Source organism: Ranitomeya variabilis, chromosome 2 (assembly GCF_051348905.1).
Source record: "Ranitomeya variabilis isolate aRanVar5 chromosome 2, aRanVar5.hap1, whole genome shotgun sequence".
NCBI lineage: Eukaryota > Metazoa > Chordata > Amphibia > Anura > Dendrobatidae > Ranitomeya > Ranitomeya variabilis.
Window position 1 is genome coordinate 268630416 of NC_135233.1, and position 26014 is coordinate 268656429.

At 48.3% G+C, this 26014-nt stretch overlaps 1 protein-coding gene across 1 annotated transcript in view; it reads left to right on the forward strand.

Moving 5' to 3' along the window:
- Positions 1-15211: 15211 nt before the first annotated feature.
- The window catches only part of STEEP1 (STING1 ER exit protein 1), a 46436-nt gene continuing 35633 nt past the window's right edge, over positions 15212-26014 (forward strand). Inside the window, exon 1 of the mRNA XM_077284938.1 lies at positions 15212-15402. Within this exon, the coding sequence (XP_077141053.1) occupies positions 15279-15402 (124 nt within the window). The 5' untranslated portion in view covers positions 15212-15278. The remainder of the gene's footprint in view (positions 15403-26014) is intronic.

A 26014-nucleotide genomic window follows, 5' to 3' on the forward strand; every position in this document is an offset into this window, starting at 1 on the left:
CAGCAGCTCCCGATTGCCAACATCATAATTACGCTCAGCAGGTGAAAACTTTCTAGAAAAGAAGGCACATGGCTTCATCACAGAGCCATCAGAACTTCTTTGAGACAAAACAGCCCCTGCTCCAATCTCAGAAGCATCAACCTCGACCTGAAAAGGGAGCGAAACATCTGGCTGACGCAACACAGGGGTCGAAGAAAAACGGCGTTTCAGCTCCTGAAAAGCCTCAACGGCCGCAGAGGACCAATTCACCACATAAGCACCTTTCTTTGTCAAATCAGTCAAAGGTTTAACCACACTAGAAAAATTAGCGATGAAGCGACGGTAAAAATTAGCAAAGCCCAGGAATTTCTGGAGGCTCTTCACAGATGTAGGTTGAGTCCAATCATAAATGGCCTGAACTTTAACAGGATCCATCTCGATAGTAGAAGGGGAAAAAATGAAGCCCAAAAAGGAAACCTTCTGAACTCCGAAGAGACATTTAGACCCCTTCACAAACAAGGAATTAGCACGAAGGACCTGGAATACCATTCTGACCTGTTTCACATGAGACTCCCAATCATCCGAAAAGACCAATATATCATCCAAATATACAATCATGAATCTATCCAGATACTTGCGGAAGATGTCATGCATAAAGGACTGAAACACAGATGGAGCATTTGAAAGCCCGAATGGCATTACCAGGTACTCAAAATGGCCCTCGGGCGTATTAAATGCTGTTTTCCATTCATCGCCCTGTTTAATACGCACAAGGTTATATGCCCCTCGAAGATCTATCTTGGTGAACCAACTAGCCCCCTTAATCCGAGCAAACAAATCAGACAGCAGAGGCAAAGGGTACTGAAATTTGACCGTGATTTTATTGAGAAGGCGGTAATCTATACAGGGTCTCAGAGAACCATCCTTCTTGGCCACAAAAAAGAACCCTGCTCCCAACGGTGATAAAGACGGGCGAATATGCCCTTTCTCCAAGGACTCCTTTATATAACTCCGCATAGCGGCGTGCTCTGGCACAGATAAATTGAAAAGTCGGCCCTTAGGAAACTTACTACCAGGAATCAAATTTATAGCACAATCACAATCCCTATGAGGGGGTAGGACACTGGATTTGGGCTCATCAAATACATCCTGGTAATCCGACAGAAACTCAGGGACTTCAGAAGGAGTGGAAGCAGAAATTGACACTAATGGAACATTGCCATGTACCCCTTGACAACCCCAACTAGACACAGACATTGATTTCCAATCCAATACTGGATTATGAACCTGTAGCCATGGCAAACCCAACACGACCACATCATGCAAATTATGCAACACCAAAAAGCGAATATCTTCCTGATGTGCAGGAGCCATGCACATGGTCAACTGAGTCCAGTACTGAGGTTTATTCTTGGCCAACGGCGTGGAATCAATTCCCCTTAATGGAATAGGATACTGCAAAGGCTCCAAGAAAAAACCACAGCGCCTGGCAAACTCCAAGTCCATCAAATTCAGGGCAGCGCCTGAATCCACAAATGCCATAACTGAGTAGGATGACAAAGAGCAAATCAGAGTAACAGACAAAAGAAATTTAGGCTGTACAGTACCAATGGTGACAGACCTAGCGAACCGCTTAGTGCGCTTAGGACAATCAGAGATAGCATGAGTGGGGTCACCACAGTAAAAACACAGCCTATTCTGACGTCTGTGTTCTTGCCGTTCATTTCTGGTAAAAGTTCTATCACATTGCATAAGCTCAGGCCTCTGCTCAGAGGACACCGCCAAATGGTGCACAATTTTGCGCTCACGCAAACGCCGATCAATCTGGATGGCCAAGGACATTGATTCATCCAGACCAGCAGGCGTGGGGAATCCCACCATAACATCCTTAAGGGCTTCAGAAAGACCCTTTCTAAAAATTGCTGCCAGGGCACACTCATTCCATTGAGTAAGCACAGACCATTTTCTAAACTTCTGACAACATATCTCCGCTTCATCCTGACCCTGACACAAAGATAGCAAGATTTTCTCTGCCTGATCCACTGAATTCGGTTCGTCATAAAGCAATCCAAGCGCCAGAAAAAACGCATCTACATTAAGCAATGCAGGATCTCCTGGCGCAAGGGAGAATGCCCAGTCTTGAGGGTCGCCACGCAACAAAGAAATAATAATTTTTACTTGCTGAATGGGGTCACCAGAGGAGCGGGGTCTCAAAGCAAGAAACAGTTTACAATTATTTTTGAAATTCAGAAACTTAGATCTATCCCCAGAAAACAAATCAGGAATTGGAATTCTAGGCTCTAACATCAGATTCTGAACTACATAATCTTGAATGCTTTGTACTGTTGCAGTGAGATGATCCACACAAGAGGACAGACCTTGAATATCCATATCTACACCTGAGTCCTGAACCACCCAGAGATTAAGGCTGCGTGTCCACGTTCAGGATGGCCGGCGGTATCGCCCCCTTCTGGGACGCGATGATGCCGGATGTGTTAACTGTACACATCCGGGATCATCGCCCCCCTCCCATAGGGCCCTGTGTTATGCCTTGCGGGGACGCTGCGTCCCCGCAAAGTGTACGGACTGTTATGGTTCTCAATGGCAAGAGAACATAGCCCAGCAAACATAAGTACCAGCTCTTGGAAGGATGGAAACTAAACTGACCATGAACTAAACCTGCCGCACAACTAACAGTAGCCGGGTAGCGTAGCCTACGTTTTTTATCCCTAGACGCCCAGCGCCGGCCGGAGGACTAACTAATCCTGGCAGAGGAAAATATAGTCCTGGCTCACCTCTAGAGAAATTTCCCCGATAGGCAGACAGAGGCCCCCACATATATTGGCGGTGATTTTAGATGAAATGACAAACGTAGTATGAAAATAGGTTTAGCAAAATTGAGGTCCGCTTACTAGATAGCAGGAAGACAGAAAGGGCACTTTCATGGTCAGATGAAAACCCTATCAAAAATACCATCCTGAAATTACTTTAAGACTCTAGTATTAACTCATAACATCAGAGTGGCAATTTCAGATCACAAGAGCTTTCCAGACACAGAAACGAAACTACAGCTGTGAACTGGAACAAAATGCAAAAACAAACGAGGACTAAAGTCCAACTTATCTGGGAGTTGTCTAGCAGCAGGAACATGCACAGAAATGCTTCTGATTACAATGTTGACCGGCATGGAAGTGACAGAGGAGCAAGGTTAAATAGCGACTCCCACATCCTGATGGAAGCAGGTGAACAGAGGGGATGATGCACACCAGTTCAATTCCACCAGTGGCCACCGGGGGAGCCCAAAATCCAATTTCACAACAGTACCCCCCCCCTCAAGGAGGGGGCACCGAACCCTCACCAGAACCACCAGGGCGATCAGGATGAGCCCTATGAAAGGCACGGACCAGATCGGAGGCATGAACATCAGAGGCAGTCACCCAAGAATTATCCTCCTGACCGTATCCCTTCCATTTGACCAGATACTGGAGTTTCCGTCTGGAAACACGGGAGTCCAAGATTTTTTCCACCACGTACTCCAACTCGCCCTCAACCAACACCGGAGCAGGAGGCTCAACGGAAGGCACAACCAGTACCTCATACCTGCGCAACAATGACCGATGAAAAACATTATGAATAGAAAAAGATGCAGGGAGGTCCAAACGGAAGGACACAGGGTTAAGAATCTCCAATATCTTGTACGGGCCGATGAACCGAGGCTTAAACTTAGGAGAAGAAACCCTCATAGGGACAAAACGAGAAGACAACCACACCAAGTCCCCAACACAAAGCCGGGGACCAACCCGACGCCGGCGGTTGGCAAAAAGCTGAGTCCTCTCCTGGGACAACTTCAAATTGTCCACTACCTGCCCCCAGATCTGATGCAACCTCTCCACCACAGCATCCACTCCAGGACAATCCGAAGATTCCACCTGACCAGAAGAAAATCGAGGATGAAACCCCGAATTACAGAAAAAAGGAGACACCAAGGTGGCAGAGCTGGCCCGATTATTGAGGGCAAACTCCGCTAAAGGCAAAAAAGCAACCCAATCATCCTGATCTGCAGACACAAAACACCTCAAATATGTCTCCAAGGTCTGATTCGTCCGCTCGGTCTGGCCATTAGTCTGAGGATGGGAAGCAGACGAGAAAGACAAATCTATGCCCATCCTAGCACAGAATGCTCGCCAAAATCTAGACACGAATTGGGTTCCTCTGTCAGAAACGATATTCTCCGGAATACCATGCAAACGGACCACATTTTGAAAAAACAGAGGAACCAACTCAGAAGAAGAGGGCAACTTAGGCAGGGGAACCAAATGGACCATCTTAGAGAAACGGTCACACACCACCCAGATGACAGACATCTTCTGAGAAACAGGAAGATCCGAAATAAAATCCATCGAGATGTGCGTCCAGGGCCTCTTCGGGATAGGCAAGGGCAACAACAATCCACTAGCCCGAGAACAACAAGGCTTGGCCCGAGCACAAACGTCACAAGACTGCACAAAGCCTCGCACATCTCGAGACAGGGAAGGCCACCAGAAGGACCTTGCCACCAAATCCCTGGTACCAAAGATTCCAGGATGACCTGTCAACACAGAAGAATGAACCTCAGAAATGACTTTACTGGTCCAATCATCAGGAACAAACAGTCTACCAGGTGGGCAACGATCAGGTCTATCCGCCTGAAACTCCTGCAAGGCCCGCCGCAGGTCTGGAGAAACGGCAGACAATATCACTCCATCCTTAAGGATACCTGTAGGTTCAGAGTTACCAGGGGAGTCAGGCTCAAAACTCCTAGAAAGGGCATCCGCCTTAACATTCTTAGAACCCGGCAGGTAGGACACCACAAAATTAAACCGATAAAAACAACGACCAGCGCGCCTGTCTAGGATTCAGGCGTCTGGCGGACTCAAGATAAATTAGATTTTTGTGGTCAGTCAATACCACCACCTGATGTCTAGCCCCCTCAAGCCAATGACGCCACTCCTCAAAAGCCCACTTCATGGCCAAAAGCTCCCGATTCCCAACATCATAATTCCGCTCGGCGGGCGAAAATTTACGCGAGAAAAAGGCACAAGGTCTCATCACGGAACAATCGGAACTTCTCTGCGACAAAACCGCCCCAGCTCCGATCTCAGAAGCGTCGACCTCAACCTGAAAAGGAAGAGCAACATCAGGCTGACGCAACACAGGGGCGGAAGAAAAGCGGCGCTTAAGCTCCCGAAAGGCCTCCACAGCAGCAGGGGACCAATCAGCAACATCAGCACCCTTCTTAGTCAAATCAGTCAATGGTTTAACAACATCAGAAAAACCAGTAATAAATCGACGATAAAAGTTAGCAAAGCCCAAAAATTTCTGAAGACTCTTAAGAGAAGAGGGTTGCGTCCAATCACAAATAGCCTGAACCTTGACAGGATCCATCTCGATGGAAGAGGGGGAAAAAATATATCCCAAAAAGGAAATCTTTTGAACCCCAAAAATGCACTTAGAACCCTTCACACACAAGGAATTAGACCGCAAAACCTGAAAAACCCTCCTGACCTGCTGGACATGAGAGTCCCAGTCATCCGAAAAAATCAAAATATCATCCAGATACACAATCATAAATTTATCCAAATAATCACGGAAAATGTCATGCATAAAGGACTGAAAGACTGAAGGGGCATTTGAAAGACCAAAAGGCATCACCAAATACTCAAAGTGGCCCTCGGGCGTATTAAATGCGGTCTTCCACTCATCCCCCTGCTTAATTCGCACCAAATTATACGCCCCACGGAGATCTATCTTAGAGAACCACTTGGCCCCCTTTATGCGAGCAAACAAATCAGTCAGCAGTGGCAACGGATATTGATATTTAACCGTGATTTTATTCAAAAGCCGATAATCAATACACGGTCTCAAAGAACCATCTTTCTTACCCACAAAGAAAAAACCGGCTCCTAAGGGAGATGACAAAGGACGAATATGTCCCTTTTCCAAGGACTCCTTTATATATTCTCGCATAGCAGCATGTTCAGGCACAGACAGATTAAATAAACGACCCTTAGGGTATTTACTACCCGGAATCAAATCTATGGCACAATCGCACTCCCGGTGCGGAGGTAATGAACCAAGCTTAGGTTCTTCAAAAACGTCACGATATTCAGTCAAGAATTCAGGAATCTCAGAGGGAATAGATGATGAAATAAAAACCACAGGTACGTCCCCATGCGTCCCCTTACATCCCCAGCTTAACACAGACATAGCTTTCCAGTCAAGGACTGGGTTATGAGATTGCAGCCATGGCAATCCAAGCACCAACACATCATGTAGGTTATACAGCACAAGAAAGCGAATAATCTCCTGATGATCCGGATTAATCCGCATAGTTACTTGTGTCCAGTATTGTGGTTTATTACTAGCCAATGGGGTGGAGTCAATCCCCTTCAGAGGTATAGGAGTTTCAAGAGGCTCCAAATCATACCCACAGCGTTTGGCAAAGGACCAATCCATAAGACTCAAAGCGGCGCCAGAGTCGACATAGGCATCCGCGGTAATAGATGATAAAGAACAAATCAGGGTCACAGATAGAATAAACTTAGACTGTAAAGTGCCAATTGAAACAGACTTATCAAGCTTCTTAGTACGCTTAGAGCATGCTGATATAACATGAGTTGAATCACCGCAATAGAAGCACAACCCATTTTTTCGTCTTAAATTCTGCCGTTCACTTCTGGACAGAATTCTATCACATTGCATATTCTCTGGCGTCTTCTCAGTAGACACCGCCAAATGGTGCACAGGTTTGCGCTCCCGCAGACGCCTATCGATCTGGATAGCCATTGTCATGGACTCATTCAGACCCGCAGGCACAGGGAACCCCACCATAACATCCTTAATGGCATCAGAGAGACCCTCTCTGAAATTCGCCGCCAGGGCGCACTCATTCCACTGAGTAAGCACAGCCCATTTACGGAATTTCTGGCAGTATATTTCAGCTTCGTCTTGCCCCTGAGATAGGGACATCAAGGCCTTTTCCGCCTGAAGCTCTAACTGAGGTTCCTCATAAAGCAACCCCAAGGCCAGAAAAAACGCATCCATATTGAGCAACGCAGGATCCCCTGGAGCCAATGCAAAAGCCCAATCCTGAGGGTCGCCCCGGAGCAAGGAAATCACAATCCTGACCTGCTGAGCAGGATCTCCAGCAGAGCGAGATTTCAGGGACAAAAACAACTTGCAATTATTTTTGAAATTTTGAAAGCCAGATCTATTCCCCGAGAAAAATTCAGGCAAAGGAATTCTAGGTTCAGATATAGGAACATGAACAACAAAATCTTGTAAATTTTGAACTTTCGTGGTGAGATTATTCAAACCTGCAGCTAAACTCTGAATATCCATTTTAAACAGGTGAACACAGAGCCATTCCAGGATTAGAAGGAGAGAGAGAGAGAGAAAGGCTGCAATATAGGCAGACTTGCAAGAGATTCAATTACAAGCACACTCAGAACTGAAGGGAAGGAAAAAAAAAAAAAAAAAAAATCTTCAGCAGACTTCTCTTTTCTCTCCTTTCTCTGTCAATTAATTTAACCCTTTTTTAGGCCGGTCAAACTGTTATGGTTCTCAATGGCAAGAGAACATAGCCCAGCAAACATAAGTACCAGCTCTTGGAAGGATGGAAACTAAACTGACCATGAACTAAACCTGCCGCACAACTAACAGTAGCCGGGTAGCGTAGCCTACGTTTTTTATCCCTAGACGCCCAGCGCCGGCCGGAGGACTAACTAATCCTGGCAGAGGAAAATATAGTCCTGGCTCACCTCTAGAGAAATTTCCCCGATAGGCAGACAGAGGCCCCCACATATATTGACGGTGATTTTAGATGAAATGACAAACGTAGTATGAAAATAGGTTTAGCAAAATTGAGGTCCGCTTACTAGATAGCAGGAAGACAGAAAGGGCACTTTCATGGTCAGATGAAAACCCTATCAAAAATACCATCCTGAAATTACTTTAAGACTCTAGTATTAACTCATAACATCAGAGTGGCAATTTCAGATCACAAGAGCTTTCCAGACACAGAAACGAAACTACAGCTGTGAACTGGAACAAAATGCAAAAACAAACAAGGACTAAAGTCCAACTTATCTGGGAGTTGTCTAGCAGCAGGAACATGCACAGAAATGCTTCTGATTACAATGTTGACCGGCATGGAAGTGACAGAGGAGCAAGGTTAAATAGCGACTCCCACATCCTGATGGAAGCAGGTGAACAGAGGGGATGATGCACACCAGTTCAATTCCACCAGTGGCCACCGGGGGAGCCCAAAATCCAATTTCACAACAACGGACATGCTGCGATCTGAAAAGACGCGCAGCATGTCCGGAGTCGCAGGCCCGCCGCGTGCGGGTTTCCACGCATAGTGGACACGGGATTTTAAAAAATCCCCTCCACTATGCTGGAACATCTGGACGCTGCGTGTTTGACGCTGCAGCGTCAAACACGCAGCGTTTACTGACCGTGGACACATACCCTAAGGGGAAAAGAGAGACAAAACACACTGCAAAGAAAAAAAAATGGGTTCAGAACTTCTCTTATCCCTCTTTTGAGATGCATTAACACTTTGTGGGCCAGCTGTACTGTTATGGACCTGGTGGTTAGGAGCACCCGGAATGACCTGATGAGTAAACTAGTAATCGGAACAAGCTCTGGGAAAGTGGGAACTCTGCTGACCGCAAACTCTACTCCTATCACACAAACTAGAAATAGCCGTGGAGCGTACCTAACTCTCCCTAGACGCCTCTTCACAGCCTAAGAGCTAACTACCCCTAAAGATAGAAATAGAAGCCTAACCTTGCCTCAGAGAAAATCCCCAAAGGTAAAGGCAGCCCCCCACATATATTGACTGTGAGTTAAGAGGAAAGTCACAAACACAGGAATGAAACAGGTTTTAGCAAAGGAGGCCAGACTTCACTAAAAATAGTCAGAGGATAGAAAAGGGAACTATGCGGTCAGCACAAAAGACTACAAAAAACCACGCAGAGTAAGCAAAAAGACTCCCCACACCGACTTACGGTGTGGAGGTGCCACTCTGCACCCCAGAGCTTCCAGCTAGCAAGGGAATATCATGATAGCAAGCTGGACTAGAAATTAGCAGTACTAAGAAATATATTCAGGAAGCAGTAACAACAAATGAACTAGCAAAGACTTAGCTTCTGCTGGAGTAGACAGGTCCTCAGAGAAGTCCAAGAGAGATCTGAACCAATACTGAAACATTGACAGCTGGCATCAAGTAACGATCTGAGTGGAGTTAAATAGGGAAGCCAGCAAGCAATAAACGAGAGCAGCTGACAAAGCCAACCTCAGTGACCAGCAGTTCCGCTCAAAGCCACCAGAGGGAGTCCAAGAGCAGAACTAACCAAAGTACCATTCATGACCACAGGAGGGAGTCCGAGAACGGAATTCACAACACATACTATCACCGCCTGTATGAGAAGAACCGGTGGCTGCCATACTCTCACCAGCCTGTATGAGAAAAGTCAGGGAGTGCCATACTATGACCGGCTGTATGAGAATAGTCAGGGAGTGCCATACTATCACCCGCCTGTATGACAATAGTCGGGAGCTGCCATACTATCACCCGCCTGTATGAGAATAGTCGGGGAGTGCCATACTATCATATCACCGCCTGTATGAGAATATTCGGGGAGTGCTATACTATCACCCCCTGTATGAGAATAGTTGTAGACTGCCATACTATCACCCGCCTGCATGAGAATAGTCGGGGACTGCCATACTATCACCCGTCTGTGGGAGAATAGTTGGGGCTGCCATACTATAACCACCTGTATGAGAATAGTCGGGGGCTGCCATACTATCACCACCTGTATGAGAATAGTCGGGGGCTGCCATACTATCACCCGCCTGTATGACAATAGTCGGGAGCTGCCATACTATCACCCGCCTGTATGAGAATAGTCGGCGGCTGCCATACTATCACCCCCTGTATGAGAATAGTCGGGGGCTGCTATACTATCACCGCCTGTATGAGAATAGTCGGGGGCTGCCATACTATCACCGCCTGTATGAGAATAGTCTGGGGCTGGCATAATATCACCACCTGTATGAGAATAGTCGGGGGCTGCCATACTATCACCGCCTGTATGAGAATAGTCGGGGACTGCCATACTATCACCCCCTGTATGAGAATAGTTGGAGACTGCCATACTATCACCCACCTGCATGAGAATAGTCGGGGGCTGCCATACTATCACTGCCTGTATGAGAATAGTCTGGGGCTGGCATAATATCACCACCTGTAGGAGAATAGTCGGGGGCTGCCATACTATCACCCCCTGTATGAGAAGAGCCGGGCGCTGCCATACTATCACCAGCCTGTATGAGAAAAGTCAGGGAGTGCCATACTATGACCGCCTGTATAAGAATAGTCAGGGAGTGCCATACTATCACCTGTCTCTATGAGTATAGTCGGGGACTGTCATACTCTCACCCGTCTGTATGAGGATAGTTTGGGCTGCCATACTATCACCACCTGTATGAGAATAGTCGGGGGCTGCTGTACTATCACCCGCTGTATGAGAATAGTCGGGGGCTGCCATACTATCACCGCCTGTATGAGAATAGTCGGGGGCTGCCATACTATCACCCCGTGTATGAGAATAGTCGGGGGCTGCCATACTATCACCGCATGTATGAGAATAGTCGGGGGCTGCCATACTATCACCGCCTGTATGAGAATAGTCGGGGAATGCCACACTATCACCGCCTGTATGAGAATAGTCGGGGACTGCCATACTATCACCGCCTGTATGAGAATAGTCGGGGGCTGCCATACTATCACTGCCTGTATGAGAATAGTCGGGGGCTGCCATACTATCACCCCCTGTATGAGAATAGTCGGGGGCTGCTATACTATCACAGCCTGTATGAGAATAGTCAGGGGCTGCCATACTATCACCCCGTGTATGAGAATAGTCGGGGGCTGCCATACTATCACCACCTGTATGAGAATAGTCGGGGGCTGCCATACTATCACCCGCCAGTATGACAATAGTCGGGAGCTGCCATACTATCACCCGCCTGTATGAAAATAGTCGGGGGCTGCCATACTATCACCCCCTGTATGAGAATAGTCGGGGGCTGCTATACTATCACCGCCTGTATGAGAATAGTCGGGGGCTGCCATACTATCACCGCCTGTATGAGAATAGTCTGGGGCTGGCATAATATCACCACCTGTATGAGAATAGTCGGGGGCTGCCATACTATCACCGCCTGTATGAGAATAGTTTGAGACTGCCATACTATCACCCGCCTGCATGAGAATAGTCGGGGACTGCCATACTATCACCCCCTGTATGAGAAGAGTCGGGCGCTGCCATACTATCACCAGCCTGTATGAGAAAAGTCAGGGAGTGCCATACTATGACCGCCTGTATAAGAATAGTCAGGGAGTGCCATACTATCACCCGTCTGTATGAGAATAGTCGGGGACTGTCATACTCTCACCCGTCTGTATGAGGATAGTTTGGGCTGCCATACTATCACCACCTGTATGAGAATAGTCGGGGGCTGCTGTACTATCACCCCCTGTATGAGAATAGTCGGGGGCTGCCATACTATCACCGCCTGTATGAGAAAAGTCGGGGGCTGCCATACTATCACCCCGTGTATGAGAATAGTCGGGGCTGCCATACTATCACCGCCTGTATGAGAATAGTCGGGGGCTGCCATACTATCACCGCATGTATGAGAATAGTCGGGGGCTGCCATACTATCACAGCCTGTATGAGAATAGTCGGGGGCTGCCATACTATCACCGCCTGTATGAGAATAGTCGGGGGCTGCCATACTATCACCCCGTGTATGAAAATAGTCGGGGGCTGCCATACTATCACCGCCTGTATGAGAATAGTCGGGGGCTGCCATACTATCACCGCCTGTATGAGAATAGTTGGGGGCTGCCATACTATCACCCCGTGTATGAGAATAGTCGGGGGCTGCTATACTATAACGCCCTGTATGAGAATAGTCGGGGGCTGCCATACTATCACCGCCTGTATGAGAATAGTCGGGGGCTGCCATACTATCACCGCCTGTATGAGAATAGTCGGGGGGCTGCCATACTATCACCGCCTGTATGAGAATAGTCAGGGGCTGCCATACTATCACAGCCTGTATGAGAATAGTCGGGGAGTGCCATACTATCACCGCCTGTATGAGAATAGTCGGGGGCTGCCATACTATCACTGCCTGTATGAGAATAGTCGGGGGCTGCCATACTATCACCGCCTGTATGAGAATAGTCAGGGGCTGCCATACTATCACCGCATGTATGAGAATAGTCGGGGGCTGCCATACTATCACCGCCTGTATGAGAATAGTCGGGGGCTGCTATACTATAACGCCCTGTATGAGAATAGTCGGGGGCTGCCATACTATCACAGCCTGTATGAGAATAGTCGGGGGCTGCCATACTATCACTGCCTGTATGAGAATAGTCAGGGGCTGCCATGCTATCACCCCGTGTATGAGAATAGTCGGGGGCTGCCATACTATAACGCCCTGTATGAGAATAGTCGGGGGCTGCCATACTATCACCGCATGTATGAGAATAGTCGGGGGCTGCCATACTATCACCGCATGTATGAGAATAGTCAGGGGCTGCCATACTATCACTGCCTGTATGAGAATAGTCGGGGGCTGCCATACTATCACTGCCTGTATGAGAATAGTCGGGGGCTGCCATACTATCACTGCCTGTATGAGAATAGTCGGGGGCTGCCATACTATCACAGCCTGTATGAGAATAGTCAGGGGCTGCCATACTATCACCGCCTGTATGAGAATAGTCGGGGGCTGCCATACTATCACCGCATGTATGAGAATAGTCGGGGGCTGCCATACTATCACCGCATGTATGAGAATAGTCAGGGGCTGCCATACTATCACTGCCTGTATGAGAATAGTCGGGGGCTGCCATACTATCACTGCCTGTATGAGAATAGTTGGGGGCTGCCATACTATCACCGCCTGTATGAGAATAGTCGGGGGCTGCCATACTATCACCGCATGTATGAGAATAGTCGGGGGCTGCCATACTATCACCGCCTGTATGAGAATAGTCGGGGGCTGCCATACTATCACCGCATGTATGAGAATAGTCGGGGGCTGCCATACTATCACTGCCTGTATGAGAATAGTCGGGGGCTGCCATACTATCACCGCATGTATGAGAATAGTCGGGGGCTGCCATACTATCACCGCCTGTATGAGAATAGTCGGGGGCTGCCATACTATCACCGCATGTATGAGAATAGTCGGGGGCTGCCATACTATCACCGCCTGTATGAGAATAGTCGGGGGCTGCCATACTATCACCGCCTGTATGAGAATAGTCGGGGGCTGCCATACTATCACAGCCTGTATGAGAATAGTCGGGGGCTGCCATACTATCACCGCCTGTATGAGAATAGTCGGGGGCTGCCATACTATCACAGCCTGTATGAGAATAGTCGGAGGCTGCCATACTATCACCGCCTGTATGAGAATAGTCGGGGGCTGCCATACTATCACAGCCTGTATGAGAATAGTCGGGGGCTGCCATACTATCACCACCTGTATGAGAATAGTCGGGGGCTGCCATACTATCACTGCCTGTATGAGAATAGTCGGGGGCTGCCATACTATCACTGCCTGTATGAGAATAGTCAGGGGCTGCCATACTATCACCGCATGTATGAGAATAGTCGGGGGCTGCCATACTATCACTGCCTGTATGAGAATAGTCGGGGGCTGCCATACTATCACTGCCTGTATGAGAATAGTCGGGGGCTGCCATACTATCACAGCCTGTATGAGAATAGTCAGGGGCTGCCATACTATCACCGCCTGTATGAGAATAGTCGGGGGCTGCCATACTATCACCGCATGTATGAGAATAGTCGGGGGCTGCCATACTATCACCGCATGTATGAGAATAGTCAGGGGCTGCCATACTATCACTGCCTGTATGAGAATAGTCGGGGGCTGCCATACTATCACTGCCTGTATGAGAATAGTCGGGGGCTGCCATACTATCACCGCCTGTATGAGAATAGTCGGGGGCTGCCATACTATCACCGCATGTATGAGAATAGTCGGGGGCTGCCATACTATCACCGCCTGTATGAGAATAGTCGGGGGCTGCCATACTATCACCGCCTGTATGAGAATAGTCGGGGGCTGCCATACTATCACCGCCTGTATGAGAATAGTCGGGGGCTGCCATACTATCACCGCCTGTATGAGAATAGTCGGGGGCTGCCATACTATCACAGCCTGTATGAGAATAGTCGGGGGCTGCCATACTATCACCGCCTGTATGAGAATAGTCGGGGGCTGCCATACTATCACAGCCTGTATGAGAATAGTCGGGGGCTGCCATACTATCACTACCTGTATGAGAATAGTCAGGGGCTGCCATACTATCACCGCATGTATGAGAATAGTCGGGGGCTGCCATACTATCACTGCCTGTATGAGAATAGTCGGGGGCTGCCATACTATCACTGCCTGTATGAGAATAGTCGGGGGCTGCCATACTATCACCGCCTGTATGAGAATAGTCGGGGGCTGCCATACTATCACAGCCTGTATGAGAATAGTCGGGGGCTGCCATACTATCACTGCCTGTATGAGAATAGTCAGGGGCTGCCATACTATCACCGCATGTATGAGAATAGTCGGGGGCTGCCATACTATCACTGCCTGTATGAGAATAGTCGGGGGCTGCCATACTATCACTGCCTGTATGAGAATAGTCGGGGGCTGCCATACTATCACCGCCTGTATGAGAATAGTCGGGGGCTGCCATACTATCACAGCCTGTATGAGAATAGTCAGGGGCTGCCATACTATCACTGCCTGTATGAGAATAGTCGGGGGCTGCCATACTATCACAGCCTGTATGAGAATAGTCAGGGGCTGCCATACGATCACCCGTCTGTATGAGAATAGTGGATTCCCGGACTTCAGCCCACAGACAGGTTGGGTGAGGGTGACACCCGCTCCTCGCTGTGCACTGAAGCTCTGCTGTAGTGATGTGTCGTTCGTGAACGAGCCGACACAAAGAGCCGGCTCCCTGCTGTGAACGATGGGAGCCGGGTCTGCAGCGTGAGTGAGTCTGCTGCGTTCACGCTATGAAATGTTCTTGTTAAGTATCAATAAAGTTGTAAAGAAAAATCTGCGGTGACGTCATCTTACCGCGACCAATGTGAGAGCGCTCTATCTTCACCGCGGCGGTCCGTGTTTGTGTCGCGATGCCGAAGGTGGTGTCTCGGTCGGTGGTTTGCTCGGACACCCGTGATCGGGAGGAGTATGACGACGGCGAGAAGCCGCTGCACGTGTATTACTGCCTGTGCGGTCAGATGGTGCTGGTGCTGGGTGAGTGCGGCCTCGCCGGAGAGCCATTATCAGTGTGTGCTGCGGTTATGTGCCGGCGCCTCTGCTGTGCCTGGTGACCGCTCATCTGCACGGGGCTCTATAGAGGCGCCTTATTGCAGGTGATGGCTGTCGCCCGCCTGTCATCTGCTGCCCACACCGGCGTATACATACTATACAGGGTGCTGCCTCCACAGTAGGATTGTGTATGGGGCCTCTCAGGAGATGGTGCCAGGATGAGCTGCCCCTCAGGGTGCCAGGATGAGCTGCCCCTACAGATCTCCGTGCTGGGCATGTGGATATGGTGGTTATTGGGATCACTGCTATCCTGATAATCGGCCGATGTAATCAGGCCGCAGTCTCTACCACAGAGTGCATAACATTCCTTGTTCTCGGCAGCACATTGTCCTGTGTAGACAGACCCGTGCTGCTGAGGATGATGGCAGTCTGTGTGCACAGAACAGTATAGTGATCGCTCAGGGCACATTTGAAGCCTGGCCGGCCTGTGGAATCGGGACGCTGCAGCCTGGCCGGCCTGTGGAATCGGGACGCTGCAGCCTGGCCGGCCTGTGGAATCGGGACGCTGCAGCCTGGCCGGCCTGTGGAATCGGGACGCTGCAGCCTGGCCGGCCTGTGGAATCGGGACGCTGCAGCCTGGCCGTCCTGTGGAATCGGGACGCTGCAGCCTGGCCGTCCTGTGGAATCGGGACGCTGCAGCCTGGCCGTCCTGTGGAATCGGGACGCTGCAGCCTGGCCGGCCTGTGGAATCGGGACGCTGCAGCCTGGCCGGCCTGTGGAATCGGGACGCTGCAGCCTGGCCGGCCTGTGGAATCGGGACGCTGCAGCCTGGCCGGCCTGTGGAATCGGGACGCTGCAGCCTGGCCGGCCTGTGGAATCGGGACGCTGCAGCCTGGCCGGCCTGTGGAATCGGGACGCTGCAGCCTGGCCGGCCTGTGGAATCGGGACGCTGCAGCCTGGCCGGCCTGTGGAATCGGGACGCTGCAGCCTGGCCGGCCTGTGGAATCGGGACGCTGCAGCCTGGCCGGCCTGTGGAATCGGGACGCTGCAGCCTGGCCGGCCTGTGGAATCGGGACGCTGCAGCCTGGCCGGCCTGTGGAATCGGGACGCTGCAGCCTGGCCGGCCTGTGGAATCGGGACGCTGCAGCCTGGCCGGCCTGTGGAATCGGGACGCTGCAGCCTGGCCGGCCTGTGGAATCGGGACGCTGCAGCCTGGCCGGCCTGTGGAATCGGGACGCTGCAGCCTGGCCGGCCTGTGGAATCGGGACGCTGCAGCCTGGCCGGCCTGTGGAATCGGGACGCTGCAGCCTGGCCGGCCTGTGGAATCGGGACGCTGCAGCCTGGCCGGCCTGTGGAATCGGGACGCTGCAGCCTGGCCGGCCTGTGGAATCGGGACGCTGCAGCCTGGCCGGCCTGTGGAATCGGGACGCTGCAGCCTGGCCGGCCTGTGGAATCGGGACGCTGCAGCCTGGCCGGCCTGTGGAATTAGTGGTCATTAAGGTCACCATCATCCAGCAATGTTTAAATAAAACAAAACCACAATTTGCTTCCAGGGGGTAAGGGTTTTCTGAAACTAGAAAACCCGTAATGAGGATTTATACCCCAAACTAATGGCGTGTGAAGAGAAGGTTCTTTAATGCAGAGTGAGTCCTTACCTTGGTTGTACAAGTCTGTTTTGCCATTTTTGTGAAATTCATAATTAATGTTGTTTGCTAATAAGTTGTAATTGCAGTGGGCGGGCTCTGACATTTTGATATTGCCTTTTTGGTTGTTCTATTTTTTTTTTTATTCTTATTAGTTGATCTCTTTTTTTTTTTTCTTTTTCTTTTTTTTTTTTTTTTTTTTTATTGTGTAGTGTTTAGCTACTTCTGGGAGTTGCCCTTTTAGTTGTTGCCCTTTTTTGCAGGGCGTTGCCTTTTAAGCAGTTGTCATTGACATACAGAAATATCTTGGCGCTATTTGTATGTTTTATATAGGTAACTATTCTACTAATACAGGACATGGAGAGCCATGTAATATCTCCAGCGGCCGCAGTGCGATTAGTATTGCTCCATTGGCCTATAGAGTCTGTACAGGAGTAGCTGCCATCACATCTCCTGTCTCAGTAATGGGAAAGTCTAAATACAGATCTGAGCAGTGAATTGAGAATTTTGGGAATGAATGAATCAAATGAAACAGCTGAGATGCAATTGAAGTGCAGACTGCGAAGCGTTTAGGACTTGCAGCTATTTATCTACAAATTCTCAAGTAATTGGACAAATTAACTTTACCATAAATACAATTTTCATTTTTAATACTTTGTAGAAAATCTGATGCAGACAACAACTGCCTGAAGTCTGGAAACCATGGAAGTCACCAAACGCTGGGTTTCCTCCTCTGTGAGGCTTTGCCGCCCTTCACTGCAGCTGACTTCAGTTGTTCCTTGTTTGTGGATCTTTCTGCTTTAAGCTTTGTCTTAAGCATGTGAAATGCTGCTCAATGGCATTGAGATCCGGTGATGGTCATTGCAGAATATTACACTTTGCTTTCTCCTGTGTTGCTTTTGCAGGATGTTTTGGGTCCTTGTCCTCTATCCTGTGAAGCGTCCAATCCACCTTGCTGCATGTGGTTGAATCTGAGCATTAAGTACTGCCCTGTACACTACAGAACTCATCCGGCTGATTCTGTCACATCATCAATAAATACTAGTGACCCAGCGCCATTGGAAGCCATACATGCCCATGTCACCACACTGCCTCCACCATGTGTTACAGAGGATGTCCTGTGCTTTGGTTCATGAGCTGTTCCAAGCCTTCTCCATACTTTCTTCTAACCATCATTCTGGTAGAGGTTGATATTAGTCTCATCTGTCCACAGAATGCTTTTCCAGAACTAGGCGGCTTCTTTAGATGTTTTTTTGGCAAAGTCTAATCTGGCCTTTCTGTTTTTAAGGCCACGTTCCCATCTTCAGTATATGGTCAGTATTTTACCCCAGTGTTTGTAAGCTAAAATCAGGAGTGAAACAGTCAGAGGAAATAATACAAACACTTCACCACTTCTGTATTTCTCACCCACTCCTGGTTTTGGCCTATAAATACTGAGGTAAAATACTGACCAAATACTGATAGTGTGACCGTGGCCTAACACAGATTAATGGTTAGTGCTGAACCCTCTGTATTTGCTCTCATGAAGTCTTCGCTTTATGGTGGTCTTAGATACTGAGACACCTACTTCCTGGAGAGTATTCTTCACTCGGGTGGATGCTGTGGAAGAGGTTTTTTCTTCACCATGGAAAGGATTTTGCGATTATCCATTACTGTTGTCGTCTTTGGACGCCCAGGACTTTTTGAGTTCCCAAACTCTTTTTATGCATTATGTACCAAATTGTTGCTTTGGCCACTCATAACATTTCTGCTATTTCTCTGATGGACTTCTTCTTTCTTCAGCCTAATGAGGGTATGTGTCTCTCCCAATAAAAGCTCCCGCGACCGCATGTTGTGGGTTCACATCAACAGCTGCCAAATGCAAATGCCACAGCTGGAATCTACTCGAGACCTTTTACCTGCTTAATTGATGGCAAATTAACAAGAAAATAGCCCATTAAAGAGCTTTTGAGATTATTTTCCAATTACTTTTGATCCCTTAAAAGAAGAGGTAGCTACATATTAAAACGCTCTAATTCCTAAACCCTTACTCCAATTAGGATGTAAATACCTCAAATTAAAGCTGAGAGTCTGCACTTTAAGCCCATATTGAACATAGAACTGCATCTTGAATATTTTTTGGCAAACAACGAAAATGCCAAAACTTGTCACTGTCCAAATATTTCAGGACCAAACTTTAAAAATGTTATCGAGGTCCACCTAAAAGCACCTTGCATGCCTTTAGTTTGGGGTATATAACCCTGGTGACAGGTTCTCTTTCCATGTAGAAGAAATACAACGACAATACCGCCAGGAGACGAAAAAAGCACATTACGCCACCGTCATTCGTTAACGCATGGATAAATCCTTGGAAGTTGCAGAAGCAGGGACCTAATTACTGGACTATATTAGAAATGTACCGTATATATTTTTTGGAAAATTATTGACTAACATTTTTAAGGTGGACTTTTACGCTAGAACTGAAGTGTGGCATCAGTGTGAACTGAGACAAAAAAATGCACGTCCCTCGCCTCGGCCATCTCCTGTTACAGCCGAGGGTATTTTGGATGACTCTGTATTAATGTCACATCTGATGACCCAGCACTTCTCTATTCCGGCATGAGGAGTGGATCAATGTGGGTCAGGTCATTTGGGAGATGGTGGTGAATGGTGAAGTGCGGTCGTGACGCACATTTCTGCTATTAACGGCAGGGCAACATAAGGACGCGCCATCTCTGTGTGGTATTGCGTCTTTCATATAGTGGTATATGTGCTGTCTTCTCATTCTCTGTCTTTCCCCAAAAACACGACTGTTGAGCATTGGAGGTCAGGGGGTGCACCACCGTGCAGCTAGTGTTTATCGCTGGACCCTTCTCCTCCACCTGGGATCATCCGCTAAAGAGGACCTATCCCAGGACTATCTGTGTATAGCACTTGTAGATCACGCTCTTTCAGTGAGAACTTGAAGATTTTGATGCTTTTCACTGGATGTCACCTTGAGGGGTTATGGAGAGGCCCGTGCATGATGGGACCTCTATATAAAGAATTTCAGACCTGAATTCTGCGGAGCATTGTCATCTGTGCCTTGGGTACGACCTATACGCGATAAGGATATTATTACTACTCATGATAGATCCTCTTGGGTGTGGACCAGTGGAAGTTCGGGTTCTGGTACCTGACCCACGCTTTTTAGAATGTTTGGTTTGGGCACCAGAACACTACCCAAATTCCACCAGAACCCGAAACCCATTGAAAATAGTGGATATGGATGTCCAGAATGAAAAAGAAATCTGTCTCTCCTCCGCACGACCACGGACTTGGCCCAAACACTCTACTGGACTTCGGCAGAAGGCACGTGTTCGGCGTTCAGGTGCCTGAACAGTAACTTTCTGGTGCGAACACCGAACATTTCTGTTTGGTTTCGCCCATCTCTAGTCCTCTTTGTTTATGCGCATTCACTTTTTCCCTGCGATGCAGTATATTGGCTGCTTTTTTTCAACTCAAAGATGACCTTTTACCAGATTGTTCTCGTTAAACTGACTACATTATTGAATAATCACTGCAGAGCTGAATAAAACATAGTTTTGTTTTTGATGATCTCCATTGTGAGGGTGTTAGCTGAGGCCAATGGGACCTTATCAGAGATTATCTCTGGGGTATTTACCTTCCCCCTGCCTGACATTAACTATTCAAAAGCAGGAGTCCTTATTCAGGGAAAAAAAAGCGCATGCCCCCATAGAAGGTTAGAGCCAGCTTTCTTCAATAGCTGTGTGCTGTTTACTTACAATGAAGGATTAATCACCTGGTGATTATCATTGCCCGCCTGATGGTCACAGCAATCATCTGACTTCACCCCGCCCTGTGATAAGCGGCTCACTGTCTATGGACATTATATATCCAAAGCTCGGTGTGGGCGGGGTTAGCTTTCTCAGCTCTGCTGCATTCCTAAATCTAAACGCCCTGATGTCAGAATGGCTACACCCAGTAATCCAAGTGATACATCATTGGATTCAGGGTCTCTTTGTCTACATCATGCGCTCAGATGAGGTAGGTTAAAGCAAAAGGTTTTTGCTATCTCTTTATCTAACCAGTGGTCATATTGATCGTTGCATGTGAGGCTTAACCCCTTCACGACCTTTGACGCATACGCTGCGTTATGAAAGTCGGTGCCAATGCGACCTATGACGCAGCGTATGCGTCATGGAGGGATCGCGTTCCTGCAGATCGGGTGAAGGGGTTAACTCCCATTTTACCCGATCTGCAGAAACAGGGGGAGTGGTGCTTCAGCCCAGGGGGGGTGGCTTCACCCCCCCGTGGCTACGATCGCTCTGATTGGCTGTTGAAAGTGAAACTGCCAATCAGAGCGATTTGTAATATTTCACCTAAAAAACTGGTGAAATATTACAATCAAGCCATGGCCGATGCTGCAATAACATCGGCCATGGCTGGAAAACCTAATATGTCCCCCCCACACCCACCGATCGCCCCCCCAGTGCTCCGTTATGGGGTCCGGTCCCCTCCGTCCGCCTGCCGGCTCCCCCGTCCTCCTGCCCGCTCCCTCCTTGTTTGAATAAACCCCCCCTGTGGTCCGATCACCCCCCCTGTGCTCCAATCCACCCCCCCACCACCCCTTCATACTTACCGATCCTCCCGGTGTCCGTACGTCTCCTCGCTGGGCGCCGCCATCTTGGAAAATGGCGGGCGCATGCTCAGTGCGCCCGCCGAATCTGCCAGCCGGCAGATTCCTTACAAGTACATTTTGATCGCTGTGGTAGGTTCTATCACAGCGATCAAAATAAAAAAAATAATAAATACCCCCCCCCTTTATCACCCCCATAGGTAGGGACAATAATAAAATAAAGAAAATATATATATATATTTTTTTTTTCGTTTTCCACTAGGGTTAGGGTTAGAACTAGGGTTAGGGTTAGAACTAGGGGTAGGGTTAGGGGTAGGGTTAGGGTTACGGGTAGGGGTAGGGTTAGGGTTATGGCATGTGCGGATTTGGCTGCGGATCCACAGCGGATTGGCCGCGGATCCGCAGCGGATTGGCCGCGGATCCGCAGCGGATTTGGCTGTGGATCCGCAGCGGATTGGCCGCTGCGAATTCGTTGCAGTTTTCCATCAGGTTTACAGTACCATGTACACCTATGGAAAACCAAATCCACTGTGCCCATGGTGCGGAAAATTCCGTGCAAAAACGCTGCGTTGTATTTTCTGCAGCATGTCAATTTTTTGTGCGGATTCCGCAGCGTTTTACACCTGTTCCTCAATAGGAATCCGCAGGTGAAATCCGCACAAAAAAACACTGGAAATCTGCTGTAAATCTGCAGGTAAAACGCAGTGCCTTTTACCTGCAGATTTTTAAAAAATCGTGCGGAAAAATCTCACACGAATCCGCAACGTGGGCACATAGCCTTAGGGTTAGGGTTGGAATTAGAGTTAGGGTAACGTCTCACAGTGGCACTTTGATCGCTACGACGGTACGATCCGTGACGTTCCAGCGATATCCATACGATATCGCTGTGTCTAACACGCAGCAGCGATCAGGGACCCTGCTGAGAATCGTACGTCGTAGCAGATCGTTTGGAACTTTCTTTTGTCGCTGGATCTCCTGCTGTCATCGCTGGATCGTTGTGACAGCAATCCAGCGATGCGTTCGCTTGTAACCAGGGTAAACATCGGGTTACTAAGCGCAGGGCCACGCTTAGTAACCCGATGTTTACCGTGGTTACCAGCGTAAAAGTAAAAAAAAAAAAACCGTACATACTCACATTTCGGTGTCCTTCAGGTCCCTTGCCGTCTGCTTCCCGCTCTGACTGTCTGCCGGCCGGAAAGTGAGAGCACAGCACAGCAGTGACATCACCGCTGCGCTCTGCTCTCACTGTACGGCGGCACTCAGTCAGAGCGGGAAGCAGACGGCAAGGGACCTGAAGGACACCGAAATGTGAGTATGTACGTTTTTTTTTTTTTTACTTTTACGCTGGTAACCACGGTAAACATCGGGTTACTAAGCGCGGCCCTGCGCTTAGTAACCCGATGTTTACCCTGGTTACCCGGGACCTTGGCATCGTTGGTCGCTGGAGAGCGGTCTGTGTGACAGCTCCCCAGCGACCACACAACGACTTTCCAACGATCACGGCCAGGTCGTATCGCTGGTCGTGATCGTTGGTAAATCGTTATGTGAGACGGTACCCTTAGGGTTGGAATTAGGGCTAGGGTTGGAAATAGGGTTAAGATTAGGCTTGTGGTTAGGGTTAAGGATAGGGTTAGGGTTGTGTTGGGGTTACAGTTGTGGGTAGGGTTGGGATTAGGGTTAGGATTAGGGTTGGATTTAGGGTTACGGGTGTGTTGGGGTTAGGGTTGTGGTTAGGGGTGTGTTGGGGTTAGGGTTGTGATTAGGGTTATGGCTACAGTTGGGATTAGGGTTAGGGGTGTGTTGGGGTTAGTGTTGAAGTTAGAATTGAGGGGTTTCCACTGTTTAGGCACATCAGGGGTCTCCAAACGCAACATGGCGCCACCATTGATTCCAGCCAATCTTGCGTTCAAAAAGTCAAATGGTGCGCCCTCCCTTCCAAGCCCCGACGTGCGCCCAAACAGTGGTTTACCCCCACATATGGGATACCAGCGTACTCAGGACAAACTGGGCAACAACTATTGGGGTCCAATTTCTCCTGTTACCCTTGCAAAAATAAAAAAATTACTTGCTAGAACATAATTTTTGAGGAAAGAACAATTATTTTTTATTTTCATGGCTCTACGTTATAAACTTATGTGAAGCACTTGGGGGTTGAAAGTGCTCACCACACATCTAGATAAGATCCTTTTGGGGTCTAGTTTCCAAAATGGGGTCACTTATGGGGTGTTTCTACTGTTTAGGCACATCAGGGGCTCTGCAAATGCAACGTGACGCCCGCAGACCATTCCATCAAAGTCTGCATTTCAAATGTCACTACTTCCCTTCCAAGACCTGACGTGCGCCCAAACAGTGGTTTACCCCCACATATGGGGTACCAGCATACTCACAACAAACTGGGCAACAAATATTGGGGTCCAATTTCTCCTGCTACCCTTGTGAAAAAAAAATTGCTTGCTAAAACATCTTTTTTGAGGAAAGAAAAATGATTTTTTATTTTCACGGCTCTGCGTTGTAAACTTCTGTGAAGCACTTGGGGGTTGAACGTGCTCACCACACATCTAGATAAGTTCCTTGGGGGGTCTAGTTTCCAAAATGGGGTCACTTGTGGGGGGTTTCTACTGTTTAGGCACATCAGGGGCTCTGCAAACGTAACATGATTCCCGCAGACCACTCCATCAAAGTCTGCATTCCAAATCGTCACTACTTCCCTTCCGAGCCCCGGCATGTGCCCAAACAGTGGTTTACCCCCACATATGGGGTATCAGCGTACTCAGGAGAAACTGCACAACAACTTTTGGGGTCCAATTTCTCCTGTTACCCTTGGGAAAATAAAAAATTGTGGGTTAAAAAATCATTTTTGAGGAAAGAAAAATAATTTTTTATTTTCATGGCTCTGCGTTATAAACTTCTGTGAAGCACTTGGGGGTTCAAAGTGCTCACCACACATCTAGATTAGTTCCATGGGAGGTCTAGTTTCCAAAATGGGGTCACTTGTGTGGGAGCTCCAATGTTTAGGCACACAGGGGCTCTCCAAACGTGACATGGTGTCCGCTAATGATTGAAGCTAATTTTCCATTCAAAAAGCCAAATGGCGTGCCTTCCCTTCCGAGCCCTGCCGTGCGCCCAAACAGTGGTTTACCCCCACATATGGGGTATCATCGTACTCAGGACAAACTGGACAACAACATTTGGGGTCCAATTTCTCCTATTATCCTTGGGAAAATAAAAAACTCCGGGCTAAAAATCATTTTTGAGGAAAGAAAAATAATTTTTTTATTTTCATGGCTCTGCGTTATAAACTTCTGTGAAGCACCTGGGGGTTTTAAGTGCTCACTATGCGTCTAGATTAGTTTCTTGGGGGGTCTAGTTTCCAAAATGGGGTCAATTGTAGGGGAGCTCCAATGTTTAGGCACACAGGGGCTCTCCAAACGCGACATGGTGTCCACTAACGATTGGAGCTAATTTTCCATTCAAAAAGTCAAATGGCGCGCCTTCCCTTCCGAGCCTTGCCGTGCACCCAAACAGTGGTTTACCCCCACATATGAGGTATCGGCGTACTCAGGAGAAATTGCCCAACAAATTTTAGGATCCATTTTATCCTGTTGCCCATGTGAAAATGAAAAAATTGAGGCTAAACGAAATTTTGTGTGAAAAAAAAAGTACTTTTTCATTTTTACGGCTCAATTTGTGAAGCACCTGAGGGTTTAAAGTGCTCACTATGCATCTAGATAAGTTCCTTGGGGGGTCTAGTTTCCAAAATGGGGACACTTGTGGGGGAGCTCCAATGTTTAGGCACACAGGGCCTCTCCAAACCTGACATGGTGTCCGCTAACTATGGAGATAATTTTTCATTCAAAAAGTCAAATGGCGCTCCTTCCCTTCCGAGCCTTACCATGTGCCCAAACAGTAGTTTACCCCCACATATGAGGTATTGGCGTACTCAGGAGAAATTGCCCAACCAATTTTAGGATCCATTTTATCCTGTTGCCCATGTGAAAATGAAAAAATTAAGGCTAAAAGAAATTTTGTGTGAAAAAAAAAGTACTTTTTCATTTTTACGGATTAATTTGTGAAGCACCTGAGGGTTTAAAGTGCTCACTATGCATCTAGATAAGTTCCTTGGGGGGTCTAGTTTCCAAAATGGGGTGGGTCACTTGTGGGGGAGCTCCAATGTTTAGGCACACGGGGGCTCTCCAAACGCGACATGGTGTCCGCTAAAGATTGGAGCCAATTTTTCATTCAAAAAGTCAAATGGCGCTCCTTCCCTTCCGAGCCCTGCCGTGCGCCCAAACAGTGGTTTACCCCCACATATGAGGTATCAGCGTACTCAGGACAA